Consider the following 26,632-nt stretch of genomic DNA (forward strand, 5'->3'; position numbering starts at 1 on the left):
CATCAGAAGACTGAAAACTGGAGCCCTACCCACCGTAGGCCATCAGCCCCTAGCCAGAAGAAGTTGTCCAACCATTGACTTTGGCAAGATATAAACGTTGGTTTTGATCTCAAAGCCTGTTCATCCAAATGCTGCAATTTACTTTTTGTACTGTAACTCTGTAGATGACAAGAGTCACATTCTGCCAATAGAGAATTCCCCAGGCAAAAAAGCACTAAAAAAAATCCAGATCCACTGATATTGTCTTCTGGGTCTAAAATCAGAAGCATGTTCAAATACTCTTTACTACAGAGCACAAACAATTATTGGCAATCCCAGAAGGACACTCCTTACCACAATTGTGAGCCAATCCACAATCAGGCACCTTCATTCAGTCCTGCTCGTAGCAGCTTTTGAACAAGCAGCATTGCAGAATGATCAATAACCAGTAATAAAGCAAGAAAAGAAACTTGTTTTTTTTCTTGCCTTTGGGCAAAGTATGTGATTGAATGCCAAAGAAACAAACAAAAGTGAAAACAGAAGCAAAAGGCATTCAAAGAACTCTTGTGCTAACCTTGTACGTCTTCTCCTTCAAGTCCAGTTTTGTCCATGTCTGTACTTTCCACTTCACATGTTGCTACAGATTCTGCTAAAAGTGACGATGGACTGGATACGGGACTGGGAGAAAAGAAAAGATCGCTTTAGAAAGTGCCTCCATTTTCCACTATGTAGAAAAACACTCAGAGAAATATTCTAAGATCTACCATTTCAGTATTAACAGCAGGGTGACGTTATGCATCACAGAGACTGGAGTTCAAACCTGTCGTGAGTACTGATGGTGAGCAGGAGGGGGCCTCTATCCAGGGGGGAAAACGCATGCGTAGTACTGAGGGGTTAAGCAGCCATTCAAAGAGACACAGATCACACCTGCCTTAACCTCTGGGGTTTATCTGTCTGGGTTTTTCCCACGCTTCTTCAGTTTGTTAGGATTTTCTGTCTAATGTAGCAGTAATAAAGCACTAGAGACCTATTCCTTGTCTCAGCGTGGTTCCTGGCTGTTAGGACAAAACCCCTCCTCAACCATGAAGTTCACAAAGCCAGCTAGTGCTTCAGCCTAGCTTCCTTCACAGTGTGGTTGTGAAGACAGAAGGAGGACCACCACAGGACCTCTAGACAGAAGAATGGCAGGGTCACCAAAATAGGGGGCAGAAAGAAGAGAACACCTACATTAAAAGCCAAGGAAAGCAAGACAGATCATAGGTGTACCGCTTGGGTCTACATATCAAAAGGGTATAAAGAGGACATACATATCGACCACAAAGATTTTTAGGTGGAAGCCTTCACTTGATCCTCCCTGGGATCAGCAGGATTGCTTGGGTGAAAATGCTCAGAGTTGCTGGGAGTCAGATGGCATGTAAATTTAGTAATAATAATAATTATTAAATAATATTAAGGCCCCAGAGAGAGGCTGTGCTCATGCTTGTGTATATTTATTTATTTATTGACTAGATTTATATCCTGCCTTTATTTTGTACAACTCAAGGTGGTGTACATAATGCTTCTCCTTCCTAATTTCCCTACAACCACCCTGTGAAGTGGGCTAAGCTGGCCTAAAGTTACCCAGCTGGCTTTCATGCCTAAGGGAAGCCTAGAACTCATGGTCTCCCAGTTTCTATCCAGCACCTTAACTCATAAACTAAACTGGCTCTCAAAAGCACATCATCCCAACTAAATCCAAAGCATTATACAGCCCAATTGCTTAGTCCTTATTAAACATTATGGGTGGGTAAGGCAAGAACTGACCCACTCCTGCTTTGATAATAATCCCACATGAACAATACTTATATAGACAAATAGAGTCTAGCAGGACCAATTAATAAATAGGAAGATTGTTCTGGACCATGTAGTTCCCATGTTGAACCCCCAACAGACAATTTCTATAAACAGAGTATCACCGGCACCACAGTGACATTACCTTAGCTGCGTAGGTGGTACAGGTGTAGAGTCTAGAGTTGATGGAACGTCCTGAATGCTGCCGTCAGTGCACTGAACTGGTAAAGATTCAGTTAGGCTATTAACTGAAGTTGCTAGAGGAAGAGACACTAATGTCAAAACAGCCTTTCATCAGGTCAAGATTCTGCTCACTGCCAACATTATCTACCCCCTTGGGGTTGGTGGAGTGGCTTGCAAAGATTTCCAAATGCAGCAGTTAGACCCATGTTACCCACTGCCAATTCATCAAATCAGATGCCAGTATTTCTTGCAAGGAGACAAATCTATTCCAATTAACGGCAGGCCAAACTATGCTATATTTCAAAGATGTAGCTAGCAGGTGCAAGCTTTTGTATTTTCTGGCTTTTCAGGGGAGAGAGGGTTCCTAACCTGGAGGATAGGAAGGCAGAGATCAACCACCCTCACACATCCACAGGCCCCTGCAATTTGCTTTGACAAAAAGTAAATAGCTGAAATACATTAGCTGCTACACCATGCTAGATTCCTATGCTGCTGTTAACTTAAGCAACAACATAGAACTTGGCAAGGAAATCACCACTGAAATGGGAACATCTGCAATTCTGTGTTTCAGTGTTGATTCCACTGCAGCTGTCAACAGAGTATCACCTGCTTTTCCTTTCCTCAAGTTATTTATGCCTCCCTTTTCCAGCTAAGTTGTGCAAGCATCTGCTGACAAAGGAACACAGATCAGAGTCGGATACCATAAACAAGCCACCAGAATCAGGTTTTAATTATACTGAGAAAAGCCATGTTGAAATGGTCTGGACAGAATGCTACCTTTAAAGCTGAATCATATCCTAAATGGTGAGGATGGAGGACCCATACAATTAATCATGGTTGCAGATTTGCTTCCTCTTTCTCTCCACTGCTTTCTTTACCAAAAAGAACTGCTTGTGATGAGGAGGAGGAAGCAGGCTGTTCACCAGTCCCATTTCTGATAGTCAGTGGAGTGAAACCCCCAACAAACCTCATGACGTTAGGCAGCAACAGGTGGGGCATGAGATGGCATCTTCCCTTTACCTACAGAAGCTAACCGGACCACAAGCTGAATCAGGCTCTTCAACCCTGCCAACATAGTGGCAACAGACTAACAGAAGAGACGTGTAAGAACCTAAGAGGTCAGATGGATCAACCCAAAGGCCTATCAGCTCTAGCATTCTGTAGCACATGGCAGCCAACCAGATGTATTTGGGGAGCTTGCCGGCAGAGTGAGAACATGTGATGACTCAAAATCACTTCCCTGCAACTATTTTCCAGGGATGTTGCCTGTAGGAGGATGCAGACTGCCAACAGGAGTAAAGCCATGACTTCCGCTATCTTCCATTAATATCTCTAGTCCCTTTCACAATCATCCAGGCTGGTGATGGATGGTTCATCCCCACAACTAGTGGCAGAAGTTCCAGAAGTCAATGATTTCATTTATTAGATTTAGCTCCAGGAACTCAAGGTGGCACACACCACTCCCTTTCTCCAGTTTGTTCCCCACAGCACACCTGCAACACAATGGAGCAAAGGTTTCCATGGCTGAGAGTGTATTTGAACCTGGGTCTCCCTGGTCCAAATCCAATGCATTAACCACTACACAACAGTGGTTTTCACAGATATATGAAGATAAAAAACTGCATCTCTTTATCAGAATTGAATCTCACCAAACTTAATTCCAATAGAATTCTAACATCACAACAGAAGGGGAAACAATTCTCTTTAATCTGTTAACATCCATATATTTATCTCTTATATCATTCGATATTATTCTTTACCCTCCCTTTGCTCTAAACTAAAAATAAAAGCACATTGTGATCTACTTTTCCACAATCTGGGCAATCTCCAGATGCACAGGCATCAACTTCCAGAATTCCACAGTCAGTGTGGCCACTGCTGAGCTTTCAGGAAATTGAAGACTACCCATAGGGAGGCACACAGGTGCAAACCGATTATTCCAGCCCCCTAATCAATTTGGTTGCCCTTTTCCATCCAGAGTAGGCTGAGCATAAATTGTAGAGCCTTGACCCCTAACATCTTTCCCATTCTCTAGCCTCTGCTGTTTAAGGCCACCATCTCACTTCGCCCAACAGTAGGTTTGTTTGGTCTATATTCCACTTTGCCCCAAATTCTGCCTCTAGGAAGGAAACAAATTAATTCAGAGCTCTTTGTTGCTTCACACTTACCTGATGGGCTAATTCTACCATTACTACCGTTCTGCCGTTGAAGATGCTCTTTATAGCATACCGAACACATGCCATTTGTACGAGGGTTCCCATAAAATCCACATCCAGTAGAACACAGCATAGGCACTTGGCTATGATTAGTCTCTTGAGCCATACTCTTTTCTAGTAACCTGAGAAACAAGGGATAAATGGTTTCAGCAAATTCAGACCAACCTAAGACTTTTCAACCTGCTAAATATAACCCCAAATAATCCAACTCCAGCAGTATTTAAGAAACTGGCCATATTTTTACACCAAGGGGTCAGAATGACATGTTCATTCTCTTCCTTGGAGACTGATGAAGTTTATACTTCCTTTTTGCAACCAGCCTTGGCATGGATGGATTAATAAACCAGGTGTTATCTGCCTCCAACTGTTCATCTAAAGTAGGCAAGCAAGATCAGTTATATGAATTGGTGGAATTCCTTCACAAGGTCTCATAGATATACAAAAAGCAAGCAGGCCCCATGGGAATGGTTGGTAAGCTTTTCACAGCAAGCCTTTCCATGATGTGGGAATGGCTGACTTTAACATCTGCCAGGAAACTTTGGTCCAAAAATGCAATGGCAGTTTAGGGATCCATAGCTGGGAGCACATTACTCATTTTTGTAATCATCTGTCTATTTGTTTTGAGGACTATGTGTATCTATGTATAAGCCTTGCCCTTTCTATAACCTCTCTACAGTCATTTTTTGGAATGTCTATATTTGGATTTTTTATTTATAAAATACTAATTGACCTCCCTGAATGAAGACGTTGTGCAACTATAGCCTAGCTGAACCTACAAATGAAAAGAGATTGGACCATTCAAAGCATAGGATCAGTGCAGGCAAAATTCAAGGTACATGGATTTTGCAAGGTATATGGGGCCAGATAAATATGTAGTCAGCAAACTACTGTCCTGGCATCTCTTCTCCAATGTCTTACACTTACCTAAAGTAATATTGGTCAGAAGTATCAAGAGAACAGCTCAGAAAATTGCATATTTATCATACTGTAGCATCTTATGAAAAATGTAGAATGATCCCCAATTTCCAAGAAACCATCACTTTTCCCAGTCCACCACCTAAAGCATTAGGCATGCAGAACAGGTGACTGTTTTGAGGGAAACTTGCTCCTGAATAAACACACTTCACACCAAGCTGTGGTTTGTTTAACTGCAGTTCATTGAGGAAATTACAGTTGGTTGCATTCACTCTTCTAGCAAGCCTTGATGTTATGGATTGGCATATGTGTGCATGGGGGGAAAATAACTTGTCCACCTAGATGCAGAACAAAAGAAATGGAAGATAGCAGAGCATCCTTCATAAGCTTTATTGGGATTGATTGCCATCTGGCTCTTCTCTTCCAAAACCAACCTCTTGTGATGGTCATTGTTCCTGAATTCGAGTTATTTTCTTTTTTCTATTCTGCCCCTTAATGTCCAGCCAATATACTATGACCTAGCTATTATTTTAAGCCATGGCCCTTCTGGAGTGTCCTGGCAGAAAGGGCCATGTCAGAGCTAAAAACATAGGAACAGGAACCAGGTAGTGGTGTTCAAAGGGTATTCTAGCAGGTAACCCCCTGCAAGAAGCTTATCAGAAGCTGCTCAGAGAAAAGATCATTTCTGGCAGAGGAGCTTCTGTGAAAGAAGGGCTCACCTTCTTTCCAGATGCACTCATCCTCTGCAAGAGGAATGCAGCTTATATTCTAAGTGTACCTTCAACTGACACAGGCAATAGGGAGAGAAACAGCAGGCATTAAACCAAGCCAGACTTGTTCCAAGAATTGAAGGCACATCTCAAGTTAGAGAACTTATTTAGGTCTTTGGCATATCTTGATTGTGGTGGGTATTCAATGGCTCCTGTAGGAGCTTGAGACCAGCAAGCCCCTTTGGGTCCTTTGACTTCCAGATCAAAAACATCCCCTGAAGATCAAAATTTGGAAACTGTGTGGTAGCTGGTGTGAGATCAAGTGAACTATAAGCACCACAGAAGAAAGGGGAGGCGAAAACACTGCCAAATGCACCAAAACAGGAAGAAAGAGCAGGGAGAAAAGCATACCTCAATAGGAACAGCAAGAAAAACATGATTCAGTACAAGTTAAACTAGCTCTTGATTTCTCTTAGCTGGAGGATGAATCTGAGACTCATCCATCAGACTAATGACTCTACAAGCATTCTCCGCACTTTCCAAAGTGTTAAAAGGTTTGTTTCTTTGGATTCTTTAAACTAAGTAGTAATTAAAAGCCAATCAAGAAACAGATTCACTAAGTAAAGATCAACTGCGGTATTGTAGCTATGCAAAAGTATTCCGGATTTGCTTCATATTGTAAGGAAAAGCAGCCTTGGGGGGCGGGTTGGAAATAAGACAAGTTACATCAATTTCTGTTGGCCATTCGTCTGTTCAGAAGCTGAATAGCCCACCAAAGGGGTCTAGTGACAGCAGAAATGCAAGTGCTGTCTCCCCCTCCCCCATCATATCTCCCAACTAAAAAATATGTAAGTTGTTCCTCCTTTCTCCTGATTTCATTTCCTTGCTCAAACACACAGGATCCAGAGGCTGCTTTATTTCCTAAACAAAACACATGCTATACTGGGAGATCATTACATTAATGTACTGGCCTAACTATCCACCAAGACCAACGTGATACAGTTTGGGACAAAGACTCTATGAGAACAGGGTCAAATCCTTGCTCAAATCATTGGTGATAATTCTGACTTAAATGTTCTTTCAGCCTAACCTATCTCAAAGGATTGTTGTAAGAATAACCTCACATCAATCTAGTTGACGTCTGGGCTTGGACACCATGCTGGATTAGGCCTAGTCAGTACTTGGATGGGAGTCCACCCGGAAACTAGGCTGGGAAGTTGAAACAACATCATGGAAGAAAGCAACAGGTAACCAATTCTATATTGTTGCCAAGAAAACTATATGGATGTGCATATCTAGTTACCAGGAGTTACAATTCACTCAGGGGAGCTTTATCTTTATGTTTTTATTTCATATACAGTACCTTAAAAGCTTACAATCTAGACTTGGAGACGGGAGAAGAAGAATGCAAGGGCAGTTTTCCCCAGGGAAAGGGTCCCCCAGATATGGAGATATAAGTTCCCAGAAATCCCCAACCAGCGTGATCATTGCTGAGAATTCTGGAAGTTGAAGTCCACACATCTGGATTTGCCTGTCCTCATGAAGCTACCCTAATGGGGAAACATCCCTCTGATTCTCACAAACAGCTTAATCAATTGCCGTTACAGCACAATCAGCTTACACTGCATCCCAACGGTCACTAAGGCTGCAGTGAGGTATTTTCAAACCCCAAACCAGTGGTTCTTAAACTGTCTGACCCAATTACCCCTTTCCCTGTTCTTGAATAATGTCATTACTCCCACCCCCAAAAAACCAGACTCAGAAGCATTTTATAGCAGCAGTCCCAAACTGGATCCTCAACGAGCTATCACAAATTGCTCCCTTACCCCCAGGATATGCCCAAATTACCCTTTGGGGATAATTACTCCCAGTTTAAGAACCTCTGCCCTAAGCAAACCAGAAACTCTGCATAAAGCTCCGCACAGACATTCTTACCGAGTCATGCTGACATACAAACTTGGAAATCAAGACACATCCAGGACTCATAACTAGTTGCTCTACATGCTTGTCCTGGAAGAAGCCACTGTGATTTGGAAAGCCAACGATAACAACATCTGAAATCCTATCACCTAAATATTTTAGGACGATTTGTCTTCCATGCATGCCTCAGAGTAAGTCTTGTGAGTAACATCATTAGAGGAGAACAGTAATTATTACTTGCACAATAAAAACGAGTACAGCTCTAATGCAAATTAGATGATAATGCAATACAGGCTGAGGGTCAAAGATGATAAATGGCTGTAAAACAATACAGGTCAGGTGCAAGCAGCTATAAAGCATATTTTACATGAATTTGTCCTGATAAAAAGCAAAAGAAAGAAAGAAAGTGGGGTATAGGTAGAAGGTACTTCTTCTACAAAATGCATTCACTACACCCTTGTGAGTGACATTACAATCAATTCCCATATACTGCAACACAATAGTTGTGTTCCTGGAAACCCTTGTGCAATGCAGAATCATGCAATATGAATAACCAGGCTTATGGGAAAAACAGGGTCAGAGGTAGATCATTCAAGAACGAAACGCCATTGTCACCAAAGCATCACCAAACCCTATAAATAATCCAAATATTTTCTCAGCAACTCTTCTGATTGTCCATAACATCACGTCATTTAGCCAGTAGTACCCCTAACACTGCATTCTTTCGTTTCTTTCAAAACTCTTCCGAGAATTTCAAACTTCATCCTCAATCAATAAAGCTCCTTCTTAGCACAAAGCTGAAACTTGGGAAGAACGTACATAAGTGAACATGTTCCATGCTCTACAGACATCTGTCCCCCATTTATCAGTCGTTTGTGAGCAAACTCATGTCGTATAAACATCTGCTTTATGAGGACAGATTGTACTTACAATACACGCAGCTCCTTCCTTCGGATGCATTACAGTAACAATCGGAAAAGCTAACTGAAGGAGGTTTTATCACGAAACATTTATGGCAATGGCTTTTGAAAGCTTGCCATTTCAAACATAATGTTAAATAGAAGGTATATACAAAGAGCAACAAACCGATCATGGACTGTAAGAGTTTCTAGACAGTTCTCGAAAGTTCAGTTTGAAACACAATGTTGGTAAAATAAAATTTAAGTCATGGTTATGTTTATCTTCTGCTGAAGTGCAAAAATAAAAGACAGCCTGTTTAGTTATTTTATTTACCTGACATACATTTTAACCCTGGTGGAAAAATCTAGTAGTATCGGGTAATTACTGTATGTAGTGGAGATGCGTTTGCAGCAATTAATGCAATTAATTAATGCAAACTGAGTAAAGGATGGGCAAAACCCAACAGCAAGCACAAATGAAGTCAACTATGAGATTGTATATTACAGTATGCCAAAATTAAAGATCTGCCGCAATATTAACCCTGCTGAGCTCTGGAAGGTGGTGCTTTAAATCTTGAAGATAGAGTTTAAGACCAGAACTACTTTCCCAGTTTTCTGCCTGACAGTATGACCCCAATTTTGTATCTAAAAATTTAGACCTGCTAGATGAGGTAACTGAAAGCAAATTTGCTCATTGCAAATGGAGCATAATCATACATTCCTTTCTACTGAAAATCTGGTTACCAAACTTCTATCTGGGCATATTAACATGCTGCCTAGTTTAGCTGCCCATAGATACCTCACTTGCTATGCTGGCATTTGTGAGTATCTGCTCTGTTTCTTGAGCAGTAAGACTTCATAGTACTTTTTTTTCCCCCTCCGAACATCCTGGCCAAAAACAAACAGATAAAGCATGTATGAATGCATGTGACTCTGTCAGCATGTGGTTTAGAGCAAATCAACTGACCTTCTCCTAATATTGAGAAGTGAAGAGATGAGCAAGAATTCAGTTCTGGCCCAGACTGGAGACATATAGTCCAGCTCAAATCAATAAGATTGCAAAAAGGAAAAAAAAAATGTTTCTTTAAATGCAACCTAAATAAAGAACCCATTAAAGCCATTAGCTTTCTATGCCCCTATGTAGATATCTTTTCCAACCTTGCTATGTTGTTATGTTTAAAGAGGCCAAGAATTGCATTTCTATATGCAAAGTATAAATTTTAGCACTGAGTGAAAGGCTTCACTGCTGCCTTCTTAATTTTTAAGCGTTGCTTTTCTTACATTAAAGTAAATACAAATGCAACCCCCCACATACACACAAAATCTCCCATTTCCTTTTTAGAATCAAGGGGCATTGTTGCATTTGTCTCACTGATAAACATTACTATTTTTACACCCCTGTTATTAAAGCTACTCTTTCCAAAATGAATAGTAATATTCCAGGATTTTCACACTTCATGCAAAAGAATCCATAGTTCAGGAATTAAAAGTTCTGGTGGCATTCACACCCACTTGCCAACTAATGAAGAGAGCACAAACTACTTACATTTATAGTACTTCCCTGGAATCTCATACAGTATCTCCCCAAAATCAAGCTGTCTGGGAGAACTAAAGATGGCATCTCAGCATCCACAAAATGTATATTGCAACCAGAAATGCTGACTGGCAGGATGCTGAGATTGGAAGATTGCCTGGGGTCCATGCAAAGTTTATCTTCTACTTTCAACCCTAAAAAAGCCTCTTGCTATTGATGGCCACTTCCAGCTTTGACCTTCTGAACATAATCCAGAATCTATGAATAGGGAGGGAGAAAGGAGGCATTATTTTTAGAAGGAAATTCTTTGTGACAGGAGGGGAGAATAAAGCTTAGCTGAATTTCCACAACTTTTTAAAAGAGGCCCATCCTCTTTGATCTCTGACCACTGACTCTTGGGAGTTGCAGAACACAAAACCAAACCTCTGTAGCTAACTTTGCACATCCAAAGGATTTTTCATCCTGGACTTTTTACCAGTAACTACTTCCTCTTACGGTATGTACCAAACTGCTTCTCTAGCACAGAACATTTTTCAGCAGCCAACTTGAACACCCAACACACTTAAAGGATCAGCATTTCCACTAGTGTAGCTAAGATGTTGGCATTAAGGAATTTGCAGACTACACCAGTGCAATTCAGAATTTGAAAAGCACAGTAATCTCAAATTTTATATGTCCCAGACAAATCAATTTCTTTTAACACCATACTTACAAACAAGAATCTAAACACTAATGCTAATTTTCCAAGAACTTTGATTTTTGGAATCAGACCTCGTCTTTTCTTCATCCAACTATGCCACAGCCAGTGTAAATCTCAGCAAGAGCCAGTACAAAAACATGGTTATCATGTCATGTCATTGATTGCTATATTTTTCTTGGATATTTTAAAAAATGATTTCGTAGGAGAAAATGAATGACATAATGGATCAAATCCCAATCACATCAGGCAACCAGAAGTGCTGCAATGCCAGTCAAAACTAAAATATGCTACTAAAACGATTCACCCTAAGAAATAGGTATTTTTGCCCCTTACAAAACATGCTAAAGTTAGCATGGCTTCATTTGCCCTCCCTTAGTCTCACCAAATGGCAGTATCTGGCCATCTTAGTTAGGTCTTAGAAGCTAAGCAGAATTGAGCTAGTTAGTATTTGGATGGGAAACTACCAGGGAATTCCTGGCTGGCCAATCTGGAAAATAAATCTTAAAAAAATCTGGAAGAGGTGACAAGCCACTTCCATATTAGTGGCAGGAACATGTCCATGTAGTGACCAAGAATCGATAAAAATATCTCCTTAAAAATCCAGGTAGGGCAGGAAACTTGGTGAGTATCAAAGGAAGTATGATGTTGCTAACAGTCATGGGTAGCACATGCCTTCTTATCAGCTCTGTGATATTATCCTGAGATATTCAAAAGTTGCAGCACAGTCTTCATAAATAACCTTTAATGGTTAAGAAAGCGGTTTGCTTCAATTTTCAATGGATCTGCACCCTCACCTCTACAATATTCTAGGGGGCAAAACAAGAACATTAACTCACCATTTGAATGTCTCAAAAGTCAAGTTGCTGGAAGTAGTTTGCTTTTCACATTCTGGTTTACAAAGGTGAGAAAATAACTCCTGACAGGGAAGCGTTTGTGGGGAAACATTCTGGGGTGAAATACTTGTAGCTACTTGAATTAAATTAAAAGAATGTTTATTGATTAATAGACCAAAAAGCAAACAAAAACCAAAGAACCACCCTAAAGCAAATCAACTTCATAAATCATGATTTAATTTTTTTACCAGATGGTTTTTATTAATCCATTTTCAAACAAACATAAAACAGTGAAATAAAATAAAACAATTGACCATACACAAAAACAAAGGAAAAAAACATTGCACCACAAGAAGATACATAAAAAGCAAACAAAACACTGTAATTACAACCATATCCCAAATTCACCCGATCTTGTAAATCTTAAAAAACAAAAACAAAAAGCTTTCAATTCCAAGCCTGTCCAAGAATTTTTTCCAAAGGGAAAGTTGTGACATTCTCTGATTAACTGAAGATACAATTTTCTCAAAAAAAAATAAAAAAAAATAAAGCTAAAAAATTGCCAAGTCATCACGATTTAAAGCTAGCTTGTTTCAAGTCAATCTGAGTTCATGCTAGTAGTCACTCCAAACAGGTAGACTTATTGCTATAATGGTAAAGTTGCCTTTAATATTAGCTTTTAAAGCGCTGTACGAAAGGCCAAGGGTGAACAATAATTTAAATAATGTAAGATGGATTTACTCCAAGACCAATCATCTGGTAAACAGGATCCAACAAATACTTAATTACAGGTATTGACAAGACTTGGACCGACAGACAGGCTCCATAATGATGGAGGGAGATAGCACCCTTACAGATAAAAACAAAATTAAGATAAGCAGGGGAGGGGAAGTCCTACAATACTTTGATGACCCCAAGTAAGACACAGCACAACGAGGTCAAAGGTTTCACATGACTCGGCAGGATGTCAAATTAGTCATTGGCAGAAACCGGCAAGATGCCACGTCAGAGTAAAAGGAAGCAGAGAAGTTGCTACTGTAGTAAAAAGGACAGCAGGAACAGAGAAAGACATTTGTTCCCTGATACTATAAAACTGGAAAATGTAAAAGCTGTCCACTAGACTACTACTAAGGAGTAATTTAATTCATTTTTAAGGGGCAAAGTAATTTTGTAACCTAGCACCTCAGTTTCTGCCAAAATACCATTAGTTGTGGACTAAGCCAGTGTCAAATAGCCATTTGCATGAGAATGAGTCTAATGCAAGCGCCAGGATGCAATTCGATGCAATTTTATTTTTGAAAACTATGTCTTCCAGAAACATTTGGATTTAATTCTGAGAGGTGCAATCAGAACATACTTGCCAGGGTTGAGGAAGTCTAAGGAACAAGAAAATCCTGCTGAATTCTGCTGGATTTATTCTCCAGAAGGTACATGTATAGATGTAGCTCATTCATGATTTTTCTTCAGCTTATCTTAAAAATCCAGTGAGGTTCCGGTCACACACTTAGTTTTGTTCACCCTTTGCACAGCTTCTTAGCTAAAGGGACAGCAGAGTAGCCATCTGACCACAGCTTCAACCAAGGCCAAAGTACCCCAAATGGTCTTCTGTGTAAAACAACATTTGCCCCCGTGATCCGACGTTACAGCTGCATTTGTACAAGACACTTAACAATGGTTGAATTAGGCTTACATAAAATGCAGAAGTATAAACTAACCAAAACCCCTGGGTTTGTCCAAGATGGTAAACCACACACAATTGAAAAAGAAAAAAATGATTAAAGTTAACCAACCGTAGCACATTGTGGAGACTAGGCAAATGTGTTGTATGAATCCATACTATGAACTTCTTCTAGAAACCTACTTCATGAGGCCTATAGCACAGAGTGAGGAACTCTGGGCAAACTGCGCCTTGTAGGGAGAAGACCCAGCCCAGTGAAGAGACCTCACCATGAATGCCATAATGTCTTGCTTGCTCCTAAGCTAAAGTTTGAATAAAGCTTTTAGAGGCCACCTTAAACCAAGCATCACACAAAAGTGTTGCAACGTCTGTCCTTGGAGTGGCATCTCTCCCTTGTGAGGTCCATATGGCTTTAGGAAGGCCTTAAGAACCTGTTTTTCTGACAGGCACTGGGCTAGGGAATGTATGAACCCATCATACTGTTAGGAGTTTTGATCCTCCCCTGGCATGGCTGATTCATTATCTTATTTTTGTTGTTCATTATCATGAAGTTTTTCACCTTCTTTGTAAGCCACCTTGAGGACTTGGCAATTGGGCAGCCCGACAAATCAAATAAACAAACATCCATTTGTAGCCAGCCACAAGGGAACACATTTGTAAAAAGTCACACCAAATTAAAAAAGCTACTCCCCCCAAAAAAGAGAGCATTATACAAACGCTCAGAGCAGACTGCCGTCTGGGAAGCTTCTCAAACCTGATAGAGAGGTCAGACCAAAAAAAAAAAAAAGCAAACTTTAGTGATTTATTTTGCCTCTTTATACATAGTAAAGATATTTCCACAAATGCTTACACTGAAAAAAGAAACTTAGTAACATAACAATTGAGAAGGGCATTAACAAGGCCTCCTCAATGGCCACATTAGAAAAAAATCACAAAGTTAAATAATGTGACATCAGAACCACAGTTTTATCAAATTTGGATGGATTTTGTAGTTTACCTCAACAACAATAGATACAATATGGTAATGCTTTACATATATGGTAAATCTGTGCATGTACTGTACCTGTCTCTTTTTAGTAGTGTATATTTTCTATTTTTTTTCTCTATACATCTTGGATTTATGTTAATGGTGTTACTTGATAATGTTTGTTAATCACAGTTCAATAAAAACAATGACAAAAAAAAAAGAAACTCAGTTTTTTTCTTTTTCTCCTCCTCAAGCTGCTGAAACAGTCCTCCTGGAAAACATGACTCTAAGCCAGAGGAAGAGGGACATTTTCAATTTACCATCCGAAGATATGACTTTTGGGGTCCCCAATCTCATATTTATGGGTACTAAGGTGAACCATTATATATAGAAATCAGTACTCCTGGTAAAACTCATGAATGAGTTTTACCACGTTTACGACGTCTAGTTTGTCACTAGACGTAATATTCATGGACAATGAATGTTACGTCTAGTGACCAACAACAATCATCACCATTATCAGTCTGGATATTATTCCTTAAATTCAGGAACTATTTTTTGGGAACAGTCTCTAATTATATGAGCCACTATGTACTTGTCCCCAGTCAAAATACAGGGAAACAGACATCTCCTTAAGTTGGAATTGATGGACTTTCCTATAAATCTCTTTCATTTTTAGCCATACCTATTTTTAATCTGCCCTTTCCCATGCCTTTCTTACTAGATCAGATCAAAATCCTTGAATTTTAATGAAGAGCTTTCTAATGTTGATTTGGGTACTTCAAACTATTAAAAAGAAGTGGAACTTGCTCTACCCAGATATGATTTCGGACAGAAGTAACATTGCATAATATCCGAGTACTTCGTTTTCTGTTTATTCTCAGCTTTCAACTAAGCCTTAAGTGATGTAGCTTTCCATGCCTCGGCTATAGCATTTCAGAATGGAAGCTGGGCCACGCTTGACTATCTTCTGAGAAAAAATAAAGCTGCATGTGTACATGCGCACATGCACAGACAACAAGCTATTGCAATTTTTCCTATTAAAGGAAAAAAAACCAATCTCTGATGTGCAAATTCCCCCTACAAACTAAAAGTAGTGCCATAGCTGGAACTTGGGGGTTGAGAATTGTGGTGATAAGACCACTATTAACTAAACACTAAAGCAAATATTCTTACCTTGCCTCGCCTCTCCTTTCTATTTTATTTTTTATCACAAGCTCCTATGCCCTCAGAGAGAGAGAGAATAAAAATAACACAGCTTGTTCGCATTCATCATGCTAAGCACTTTTGCTGGACTTGTCTTCAGCTTTTTATTATGTGGGATGATTCATAACCAAATAATCCTCATTCAGTGGCTGAACGTACTGCCAACATCTTTGTTCTTTGGGCTTCCACATTCCCTTCTTCACAGTCCAGGCTCAACCTCAAATAATAACTGGGTAGGATTCAGAGCCAGCATTATCTGACAAGCCATGGTTTCATGGAGCATAAAGAGATCAAGTCTGAAGCTGATTTGTAAAACCCCATTTAGGTGAACCATGATTTGTCATCACATGAATTGTCAAACATGAACTGAAATGTGAATTTATCTTTGTGGACCACCATCCAAAGAGTTTCAAAATATGGGTAAGGAGAATGAAGTGCATGAAACCCAAATTACAGATCACTGTTGTATCTGAACTGATCCACTACTCAGACAGCCTAGCAAACTCTGAAAAACCACAAATAGTTAAGAAATTAGCCCTGAATTAGGGCTGAATACAGCATTAAGACTCTTAAGCATTAGAACTATAGGATTTTTCCAGCCTTGAACAGAATATTCCCAAATTGATTATTTTGGCTGTTCAAACCCCTGAGTATATACAGTATACTGAATACTGAGACAACTGTTCAGTTTTTGTAATTTCAGGACTTGTTTGCCCAGTTTCCTGCTTTCTTTCAAAATTATGCTTCAATTCCAACCCAGTTCGCACCTCATCTGCAACTGGCAATATATAAAATCAAGTCCATAGTTGCAATGACAGACTAGAACTCAAGATACAGTGTTCCTGCAAGCATTCCTGAACTACATGAGGACATTTTCCCCTGCATTCAGTAGTCACTTTCCATGGGAAAGAATTATTGGAAGAGCAGAGACTCACCTTCTATCTCCAGCCAGAACAACACAGCCTGGGAAAATCAGCCCACATGCCATAAGATTTAGATCTGGCGACGTAAGACTAAACGTACCTTTTTTAGACTGCAATTATATAGCATAGGACCACCTTTCACTCCTGTTATACTTTCCAGTCAAGCCCAGGCTAAGAGATATTTGACACACCAATATGCAGGGACCAGTTTATGCAACCAAAGGGATACCCATTAGAAAAGAGTTTAAGCCAGAGCTTCTAAAGACTTTTGATCCCCAAGGGAGATTAGCTTTCTAGATTTAAAATGGAGTCAGTTGGCAGACATCCTTTATGCCACTGCAGGACAGAAGAATCAAGACTTTCCAGGTGACTCGTTGCTCAAGATGAGCGCAGCTACAGGCAAGAGTGATGTTTCCGGGATTCCCTGGTGTCTACCAGCTACCTTGCATCAAAAAATTTTAAGAGAGTGCTTATTTCTTGCTATCTTCTCACAGGTCTCAGTGCTTGCTGTCCACAAACATCAATGAAAATTTACAAAATTCATTACTACAAGATATGCTCTTGGTCATTAAGTGAAAAAGTTTCAAGAAGAGAATTAGGCAAATGTATGGAGGGTAGAGAAATGGCAATAGGGAAGCTCCAAATTCAGAAACAGCATGCTTTTGCTGCTGCAGTGTAGCAGAAGGAGACTTGTCACTTGTGGGTGGTGACAATGAAGAACTAGATACCAGACCAAAGAGGCCTTCTGCTCTGATCTAGCTTTTAAATTCAAAGGAATTCTCCAAGCCAACCAACAGACCATCGCTTGATTTTTCAAGGATCAGCCCCCAGTATATAGTTCAGTAATCACTGTTTAAAGCCATCTAGACATCATCTTGTCCTAGCAAAGGAACTCACTTCAGCCTGTGCGTTTGTTTTGGCAAAGTACAACCACACTACAAGGGGCCTGGTCGTTCTCCTAGCAACACCAAGAATTCCAGTCCCTACGCTTTGATCTGAACACAAAGTTCAAGATTTCAAACACTCAGCACGGTCCAAACTGGCTTAGAAAGCTAAAGGGAGTGGAGGAAGAATCTGCTTTTACTTTGTGCAATGCACCAACCAAAGAGACTTTTGCTTCTGCATTTTTAAGCATGTAAAATTCTGGAAAAACAAGATAAGCAAGGTCGGCCGATACAAGAAGCAAACAAAACTTGATTGCCACCTTTCTCCATCCACACATTATAAGAAAAAGGGGGCTGCCCATATCTAATTAAATGAATGAATGCACTAAAATCAGGAGTATGATTCCTAAAGACATGTAAAAGCTTGATACATTACTATTGGTTTTAGAAGGTCAAAGCAATCACAAAGACTTCTAGGAGAATACATTAAGGCTACTGAACATGATGTTTCACAAGCAATGGTTGGGTCCAGCTCTGCTTTATTTCTTACATGCTGTTTATGAAACTTTAAACAAAAGTTTATGAAACTTTTATTAAAGAAAAGTCTTGGGAGAAAATCTGTAACTACTTCCATTAGACAGACATGCAGTCTCCATGACAAATTTCAGGAACCAAATGTAGAATGCATCATCCTGAAAAGTTGGGGTTCCTTATTAAGACTTTAAAATGTGGCCCTTTGGGGAGCAAACTGCAGGGAAATACCCAGATGGCAGATCTTGGGATAATCTCCAGCCATTAAAGAAAATAATTTCAGCACAGGGCGTTATGACCTCCCAGTCATCCACAGATATTATTCCTGAACTCTTGCATATTATGTGCTACAACTGTCAAACGCTACTCATTATTCTGCTACAATGATCTGCAACTTTTCAAACACAATCTCCAGCAGCCTCAAAAGGCAAGGTTACTTTCAAATCATTATTTCCTTCTGTCACCCTGCAATGACCATCACAATTTCCATTTCACAGGTGGGAAGCGAAGCTGAAAATCAGTAACTGATCTAGTGCAGCCCAGAAAACTCAGAACAATTGGGATTTAAGCAGAAATGGAACAGTGCTTTACACTCAGCTCCAGTAGCTATCTCAATGCCAAGGGTGTCTGTTGCTTCAGAGAAACAAATCATCATTGCCACTCTACTCCTCACCCAACTCTAACATTTAAGAAAAGAGCATTTCACTGATGATTCTCTTTGACTCCTGGGAACTACATGGACATGTCCATGTGTGTTTTCTTCCCAATCATGCAGAAGTGAGTGGCTACTGCCTTCTTCCAGGAAGTTTTTTCAACCTTCCATTTGAGCCTCTACTGCTGGAATTTCCTGGTCTCCCATCCAAGTGCCAGCCAGGTCTGACCCTACTTAGCTTTCTTCAGACCAGCCAAGGTCAGCTAAATGCTGCATTTCAGTGAAGTGGCTCAACAAACAGCACTGTCTTTATGGTTTTAGGGGCTGGCAGTGGAATACCAACTTCAAGCTTTTAAAATTATCATTCCTTAACAGATTTGTTAATCTTGCACTCTTTTACGCTCTTACACTATTTTATTCTGGTATTGCAAGCCTCCAGAGGACTGTCTGTCAATATTTAGAAAACTGCTGTCAGCTGCTCAGGGCCCATGGGGTGCAGCGGAATATGAAATGCAATAAAAGAAACATCTTAGCTCTTTGAAGACTGTTCCTCTATAAGATTATGTGTGCACACTGGCTTAATTTGTTTAACCAATGTATACAAGTGGGTATCCTTGCTGCAGAGTTTGTGTAATTGTGGATAAACTCTCACAATACCCCCCTCCCCCAGGAAGAAAATCCTAACTTGTAGAACAGTTAACCAAAATCAACTCCTACTTTCTGGCATATGCCAACTGCAATGATCCCCTGGGATTTTCAGTTAGCCCCAGATTGCTACAAATTAAGCTCAGAAGAGCTATTCTATTTTTCCAGGATAAAGCAATGAAGCACATGCCAAAACCAGTTTGCTAGCTTTTAAGGAACCACAAGGCTCTTTGTTGTATTTTCGCAATTAATGTACAATGATAACTATGGGGGGGGGGGGAAATGCTGTTGCACCGCTGTGTCAATTCTAACACAACAACAAAATAAAGTTTGCTAGCTTTTAACGCAATACCAAAATAAAGGAGGACGAGATGTGATTTGTACAAGTTACAGGAAATGATCAGGGCTACAAATCAGAAATTTGTCGGTATCTCTCAATTTTAAATAACTAATGTTTGGGATAATTAAGCAGAGGCATGCAAGAGCAGCTTGCTTTAAAGGGCTCTACTAAGGAGGAATGAATGGACTTGAGATGATTTCTCTGCCACTGCAACTGAAAGTCAGTGCCTCTTTAATAGCTATTTTTCTATCACAAAAAATAAGAGATGGAACAGGATCCAGGACTGACCAACATGAAACACAGGATTACGCCAGGATTTTATTAGTTCCATGGACAGAAGACTGGAACAAACACCACGAACTGAGCTGATGTTAGCTTGCCTAGTTCTGTGTGCTTGGGTCTTAAATTATCCACCCACGGGTATTTTGTACAAGAAACAGACACTAGAATACAAAAAAAATGACAAGCTTCACACACTGCACTAAGCCACCATTTAATTGTTGTTTACTGAACACACAATTCAATCTGGGTTTATTTGTTCCTGAATAAACTACATTTGAGTTTGATGAAAGCTAAGCCATAAGCTATGGTTTGAAAACCACAATGGGTAGATTCTAACATGCTAATGGTTTTTTGAGCCCAGTGCAAGCAATCTTCATTTTCCACGCATGCATCTGAATTGCTGGGATAAGATAGTGAAGCCTACTTGCATTATCTTCTCTAATTCTTAACTGTTTGACTAGGGCTAAACGGTTCTTGAAAACTTGGAGCATTAAGTCATTTGAATCTCTCTTCTTCAGCAACTGAAATCCATGGACAAATGTATTAGCTTATTTGCTTATTCTACTTTGATTCAATTTTTTTCTTTCCTCACCTGTTCATCTATAAATTTGGTGAATTTGCCAACTTAGACTTCAAAAACTGGACTTGCTGTACTACTTTTTATAAGAAGTTATCTTCAGAGAATGATACGGTTAAATAAATATCAGGATACTGGTGAAAAATCTTCCAATACCTCTTAGGAATTAGGTACTTTTTTTACTGAAAATTCATGCTCTGGTCCAACAGAAAGTCGCAGTCTATGAAGAGCAGCACGAGATAGTGTTGTTGTTTTTTACTCCAAATCATTAAAGCATGCATTTCTGAATACCAGAAACATCTTCATTTTGAGAAGCCTCTCATAAAACCCTAAAGTGCAGTGCTGGGTTTCCCAACCTTTGCCACTTCCAGGTGTGTAAACTTCAAATCCCAGAATTCCACAGCCAGCATGGCCATGGATGAGAATTCTGGGAGTTGAAGTCCACACACCTGGAATTGGCCCAGGAGACATTGATTTAGTGTATCCTCCTAGATTAATCTTCTGTAGATTAAAAATAAAGAGCTTCCTTTGGTATGAGCACCATTGTTGAACATACACACAGCACATTTAAAAGCCCAGAACGGCCCCAAGCAAAGTGCCCCTACATGCAATTTCTGCCACTACTTACATCCCTGCAAAAGGGAGAAAAAAACAACAAGAAACCAATCACACATTCACCAACCAATGAAGATGATGATGATGATGATGATGATGATGATGATTGCCACTGCTTGGCCTCACCACGAATAAAACCTGAACTGTCCAAACATGTGCATCAAAACATACAGAGAAATTCCTTATCAGAACAAAAGAACATTTCACCAGGGCATCAGAGATTTAAAATGTTGATTCAAAAAGAAAGGTATGCTGGAATGGAAGAACTCAGCCAATTTCTATTCTATTCAATTTGCTGGATAAAGACAACAATCTCCGGAGGGAAGTTCACCAGCTCTGCTGCTTATCTTTCCAGACCTTGCTTTTACAGACAGAGCTGGAAGGCTACCATACACAGCAAAGGGTTTTTTTCCAGCCCAATTTGTCCAATAATAAGTCACATCAAATAAAGGAATATCTTTGGGGTCTGCCACTAGCTTTACTGGAAGGCCTCTTTGAGGAGAAGGTGGAAAGCATGGGCCACGGCCTCACCCACCTTGAATCTGATTGCCAACATCTCCTGTTGCCACCAACACCACTTCCTTCCCGACCTCTGGGTAGGCAACTGAAGGACAGCTGGTCTTTTTCATGGCCTCCACATACTGTCCCAGATAGAAAACATTTGCTCAAAACAGCTGACTCCCCCCCTCCTTTCCCAATCCCTGAGTTTCAATGGAGATAAGTCAAGGCTGATGCAAGCTCAAGTTTGGGGCATTCAGTCAAAATGTGACACACATTTGTTCAGTAATGCAAAAGCCAGCAACTGGCGAATTTCCTTCCCACACAGGGGAGATCCTCTTACATCTATAGGTACACATTCTGGTTGCCTCCAAAATACTCACATGGAGCTTTACACAGCACTCAGAGTTAAGGGGCAGATGTTTCCAAATGACCTACCAAAAGGCATTTATCATCCAACTAAGCCCAAGCCACCAGGTTTAATGTCCCCCCCCCCCACCAAAAGAACCCACTCTCTTTCCTTGGAGTTTCTGCTGGTAGCATTAGCCCCCTCCTGCACAGATTTCAATGCAAGTAACACAGGCTCAGCTATGTTCCCATCTTTGTGGGGAGGGGTGTTTACCATCCTGAAGCCTCCACAATTCTTGTTATTTTTTTAAGTACTTTGTTCTTTGCCCAAGTGGTCCCCACGCCAGCAGGAACACCCCCTCGGCAGAAGGATCAGTTCGACTCTACAACTTCAGCCCCTATGAAACAAAGAACCCCTTCCTGTCATCGTTCCTCCCCATTCCCACCCCCCCAAATCAGATCCAAAGAAGTTAAAAAGGTTAAAAACACAGCAAAGGGATTGGAGAGATGCCGTGTCATACCAAAAACAGACCTGTTTGTTAGCAGCACTGCAAGGCTATCCCTCATCTCTATGGCCCACTTTGCTTTGCTTTTTAAGGAAGTTTCAACAGGAGATCTGTGAAAACAAACTCGGTCAAGTTTGTCTCTTGGCACCTGACTTCCTGTCCAAAAGATTTCCTTTTGTTCTGCTTCCCCGCATCAATTTTAAAGGAACAAAGCATTGTTAGTTAGAAGCGCCCAGTCCCCACTGCCTTAGCGTTCAAGGAGAAACCATAACAAGCAATTGAACAACAAAACCAAGCCTACCAACAAATTCTGCACAATTTTTTTTTCCTGTTTGCTTCACCCCAGATTAACTTCACTGGAAGCTGTCCTCCAGTGCAGCCTACCCTTTGCATCAAGCTCCACCTTCTGAAATATGACTGGCCAGACCGGGAAAACTCCACCCTGTTTGCAAAGCTTATAATCCTAATTGGTAAAGGCTAATATCTATTATTTAAATAACTTTTTCCTTGCTAGCAGGATAGGTTCAGCAGGTTAAGACAACGCTGAGCGAGCTGGTTTCTTAAAGGCACAGCGCATCACGCAGGCAAAAGGCAAAGTTCAGGGAAGCGGGTGTCAAAAACACAATGCAACACCCACAGAGCAGGCCAGCCTGAAAGGTAAACAAAGGAAAACAAGTTAATTAGCTCTGGATCTTTAATGTAGTTATTATGTGCTTGTTGAGGAGCACAACGGTGAAGTAAGCTGAGAAAACGTGTGTGAGATTGAGGTCAGGCTGTTATTACTAAGCTAGTTGTTAAGCAAAACTTTGCAAATTGCAAAAAACAAACACACCACTGAAGGCAACTATGTGGGCTCCTCTGCTCTTGTTTATTTTAAAAGACAAGATCAACCTTCGTATTTGCAAAATGTTAGCCACCACCCAAGCTGTTTTCAATGTCTCTGCCCCAGGGTCACCAAACATGGTGTGACCTTGCCAATGATGGTTCCCCCCCCCCCCCAAAAAAGCTGTATTTTCCACATGGCTGAGAAAACAATATAGTCTGTCAGGATCTCCCACTGATCAGATTGTAAAGCAAGTAGTCTTTAAGAAAGACTCAGATTTGTTGGAGAACATGCATGAAGAACAAGTTTAATTCTGGGAAGACAGGCTGTTCAAAGATTTTTATTAATGCTATTTTTGCATACAGAAATTTGGAATAGTGGTCTAGATTCAATTTTTCTCCCTTTCATTGCCTATTTCAGACAACAATTAGAGAGCTGTACTGTACAGACCACCTGATCTTCTCAAGTTCACCCACAAATACTAGCAAAGTCAGTTTATCTTAGGGAAACGCTTTCACTGTGCCAACTAAAAGATCACAAAATACACAGATTTCCTAGCATCCATTCTCATGTTCTGTCTTACCCAAGACAGCAGTTTCAGCAGGCTTGAGGGAAGCTGAGGTTTGCAAAACTTTAGGAAGATTTCATCTAAGGAGGCAAAACAGCTCAGAAAAGAACACACCTGGACCTCTGAAATCCACTGCAACATTTTATTGCAGAACAAAGTTGCATATTTTTACAAGGTAGTGGGGAAACAGCTGTGAATCTGAATCAGCAAGATCCAAGTTGAAATCTCAGCTTAACCATGGAGATCACTGGGTGATCTTGGGCCAGTCCCGCTTTCCAGACTAAGTGACCTCCCAGGATTGTTGTAAGGAAGAAACAGTTGGGAAAGATACCAACAAGTTTTGAGCACCATAGAGAAAAGGTGTGTTCTTATTTAAAGTAAGAATAATCATTCATAAGAAAAGCAAATTTTAAAAAAAAGATTAGTTTGCAGCATTTCAAATCACTTAGAAGTTTTCCACTTTCAAGTGCTTTACAGTTCTATTAAAAGTTAAGTTACTTCATGGGAAAGGTGTAAAAACAAAATGAACTGCCTTTTAACCTCAGCATTATTTTTCATTCTCATATTTCAGTATTTTTTTTTTACTAGAAATATACAGCAATATTTTAACTGGCTCCAAGGGGACCCTGCTTTTCTTGAAAGCAACGCTTTAACTGTGCAGCTTTTAGAACCGTGGACCTTTTTTGACATCTACTTTCTGTAGAGCACTTCTAAATGTTAATACATCATTGACATACTAAAAAGCAGATACCCAGCATCAGATAACAAAATAAAACAGCTCCCTTAATGAACTTCTACTTCTACTTTTATTGCTTAGAACATGATGAAGGGACATGAATCACATCCAAAGCTTTGGAAAAAAATCCCTCAGAAGCAAAATTAAGACTGAGAGTTTTGAAGCAACAAATGGGAGGAAGACTGAAACTCAGACAATCTGAGCTAGAAAGATCCATTTTTGGGATGGGAAGATAAAAACTTAAACGGGGTCATTTCCTCCACAATGGTATTTTAACACACTTTATATATTTCTAGGAAGATACTGCATTTATCTGAAAGTGATCCAACTTTCCCTGCACATAATTTACCTTTAAAATGATCATATTAAATTGATTGAAACATCAGTAATGAAAGCATTTTTTTTTTCATCTGCCTCCACTACCACGGATTGTCTTAAATTCAGGGACATCTCTTTCGGAAAAGGCCATGATATTTTGATAGGAAAATATGACTGCTCTTTCAGGAAATTTAACAGCACTGTACTCTAAAAATATCTAGAAATCTAACATTCATTGCACAACCCCAGTAGCAAAAGGTTTATGATGTTGTAAATTAAGAACAGTTTATTTATTCAAATTCTTTTCTTAGTTATACATTTGACAGTCTTGCTCTTACTGTTACAGGAACAATGATTTTGGTAGCTTGATCCCTCTTTTGCAGTGAACTCCCTATTTTGCAACTGCACAAAATGTAACTGTGCAAACTGAAGTACGGATGGGGAATTGGATCTGGCACAGGTTGTATTCAGCCCCTCGCTTGTCATGGTGGGATGAATGATAATAGAGGGCGATGCCCTCTTAGGTGCCACACCCTATCCTTACGTCTTTTCTTCATGCCGGCCAGAGAAAGGCAGTTCATCTGGCTCCTGCCTTCCCCCATTTGGGAAAGGTGTGCTGAATCAGCAACAGTGAAGGGAGAAAGTATGTCTGACTAAGGACCACCTGGGAACAGGCCATTTTGTTTTCCCCATGAAAAAAGGACAAACATGCAGCAGTTTAAGGAGGGCCAAGAATGGAAGACAGGCCATCTGGTGGGCCAGGCTAGGCTCCCAGGCTGCAAGTTTCTCATCGGTCCCAGATTTCAATAAAGGAGGACTATTCTATGAGACTTATTCTATGAGTCTTAGAAGACTATTCTATAAGTCTTAGAGTGGCTGGTTCACAGAAAAAACAACAACCCTATCTTCCTTTCCTTTCCTTCCCACCAGCAGCTTTTAAAACTTAACTTCTGAAACACTTGATCTAAAGAAAAAAATATTTCTAAAATTTTTATAACCACCGTAAGCAGTACAATAACATGGTTAAAAAGGGAGGCAAGAACAACAGTTCAGGAAACCAAATAGTGGCATTTCCTTAGTATTCCTCCCACACATGAATATATTCACCCAGCATAAAAACAACATGGTTCCCTTGGGTAGTGTAAGACATAAAATAGGACCATGTATTTGAGAAGGCTTTAACGTTCGCTTGACCAGTACACAGATGAAGAGGATAAGTCAATTTCTCTGCTATGGCGATATGCCGGGTATTTTGGTAGCAGAATTCCATCGTTGTTTTCAAAGCACTAGCTAAAACTCTTTGACAGTTAACAAAAATCATCCAGGCAAAGAGATGGCTCTGTTTGCTCTTTAACTTGTTCATTAGCTAGTTAATTCCCAGAACTATGATAAGCAGCCACAGCAGCTGCTTTCTCACATATTGTGACACAGATATCTTTATTCCCTTCCCCTGCTGCTGTTGAGAATCTCTCTTTAGCTTAAATCAGCTGCTTTTTTTTTCTTGGCTCAAGAATGAAGATGCCCAAGTGGCTTAGGCAGCTGAATGGTAAATTAAGGGAGATTTCCAAAAATGACCTTTAGTGTTGCATAGACCAAGGAGAAGGAGATTTAAGAACTCCGTGCCCAAATCTGGCTGGTAAAAAAGAACAAACTGCTATGCTGGCAGAGTGCAAACTGAATAACCAGCTTTCTATGCCTATCTAATTTAAGAGGAAAACAATGCTGTAAGTGCACAAAGCATCAGAAAGGTAGCTCCTTTGTCTCCCCAAATAAACAACCATGCACAAATGCACAGCTCATAAAAAAAGTACAGCAT

The 26,632-nt window shown here is 40.1% G+C and overlaps 1 protein-coding gene across 4 annotated transcripts in view; it reads right to left on the bottom strand.

Moving 5' to 3' along the window:
• The window catches only part of ZFAND6 (zinc finger AN1-type containing 6), a 51,889-nt gene that overhangs the window by 16,980 nt on the left and 8,277 nt on the right, over window positions 1–26,632 (bottom strand). For 3 of the 4 annotated variants that reach the window (XM_063313847.1, XM_063313846.1, XM_063313844.1), the window contains exons 2-4: window positions 4,161–4,330; window positions 1,955–2,066; window positions 554–657 (exon numbers count right to left, since the gene is read on the bottom strand). In XM_063313847.1, coding sequence (XP_063169917.1) covers window positions 554–657; window positions 1,955–2,066; window positions 4,161–4,314 — 370 coding nt within the window. In that variant the 5' untranslated portion in view covers window positions 4,315–4,330. Of the gene's footprint in view, window positions 1–553; window positions 658–1,954; window positions 2,067–4,160; window positions 4,331–22,672; window positions 22,746–26,632 lie in introns of those variants that run through there. The other variant, XM_063313845.1, reaches the window with a different exon arrangement.

The sequence above is a fragment of the Candoia aspera genome, chromosome 13 (genome assembly GCF_035149785.1).
Source record: "Candoia aspera isolate rCanAsp1 chromosome 13, rCanAsp1.hap2, whole genome shotgun sequence".
In the NCBI taxonomy this organism is placed as follows: Eukaryota; Metazoa; Chordata; class Lepidosauria; order Squamata; family Boidae; genus Candoia; species Candoia aspera.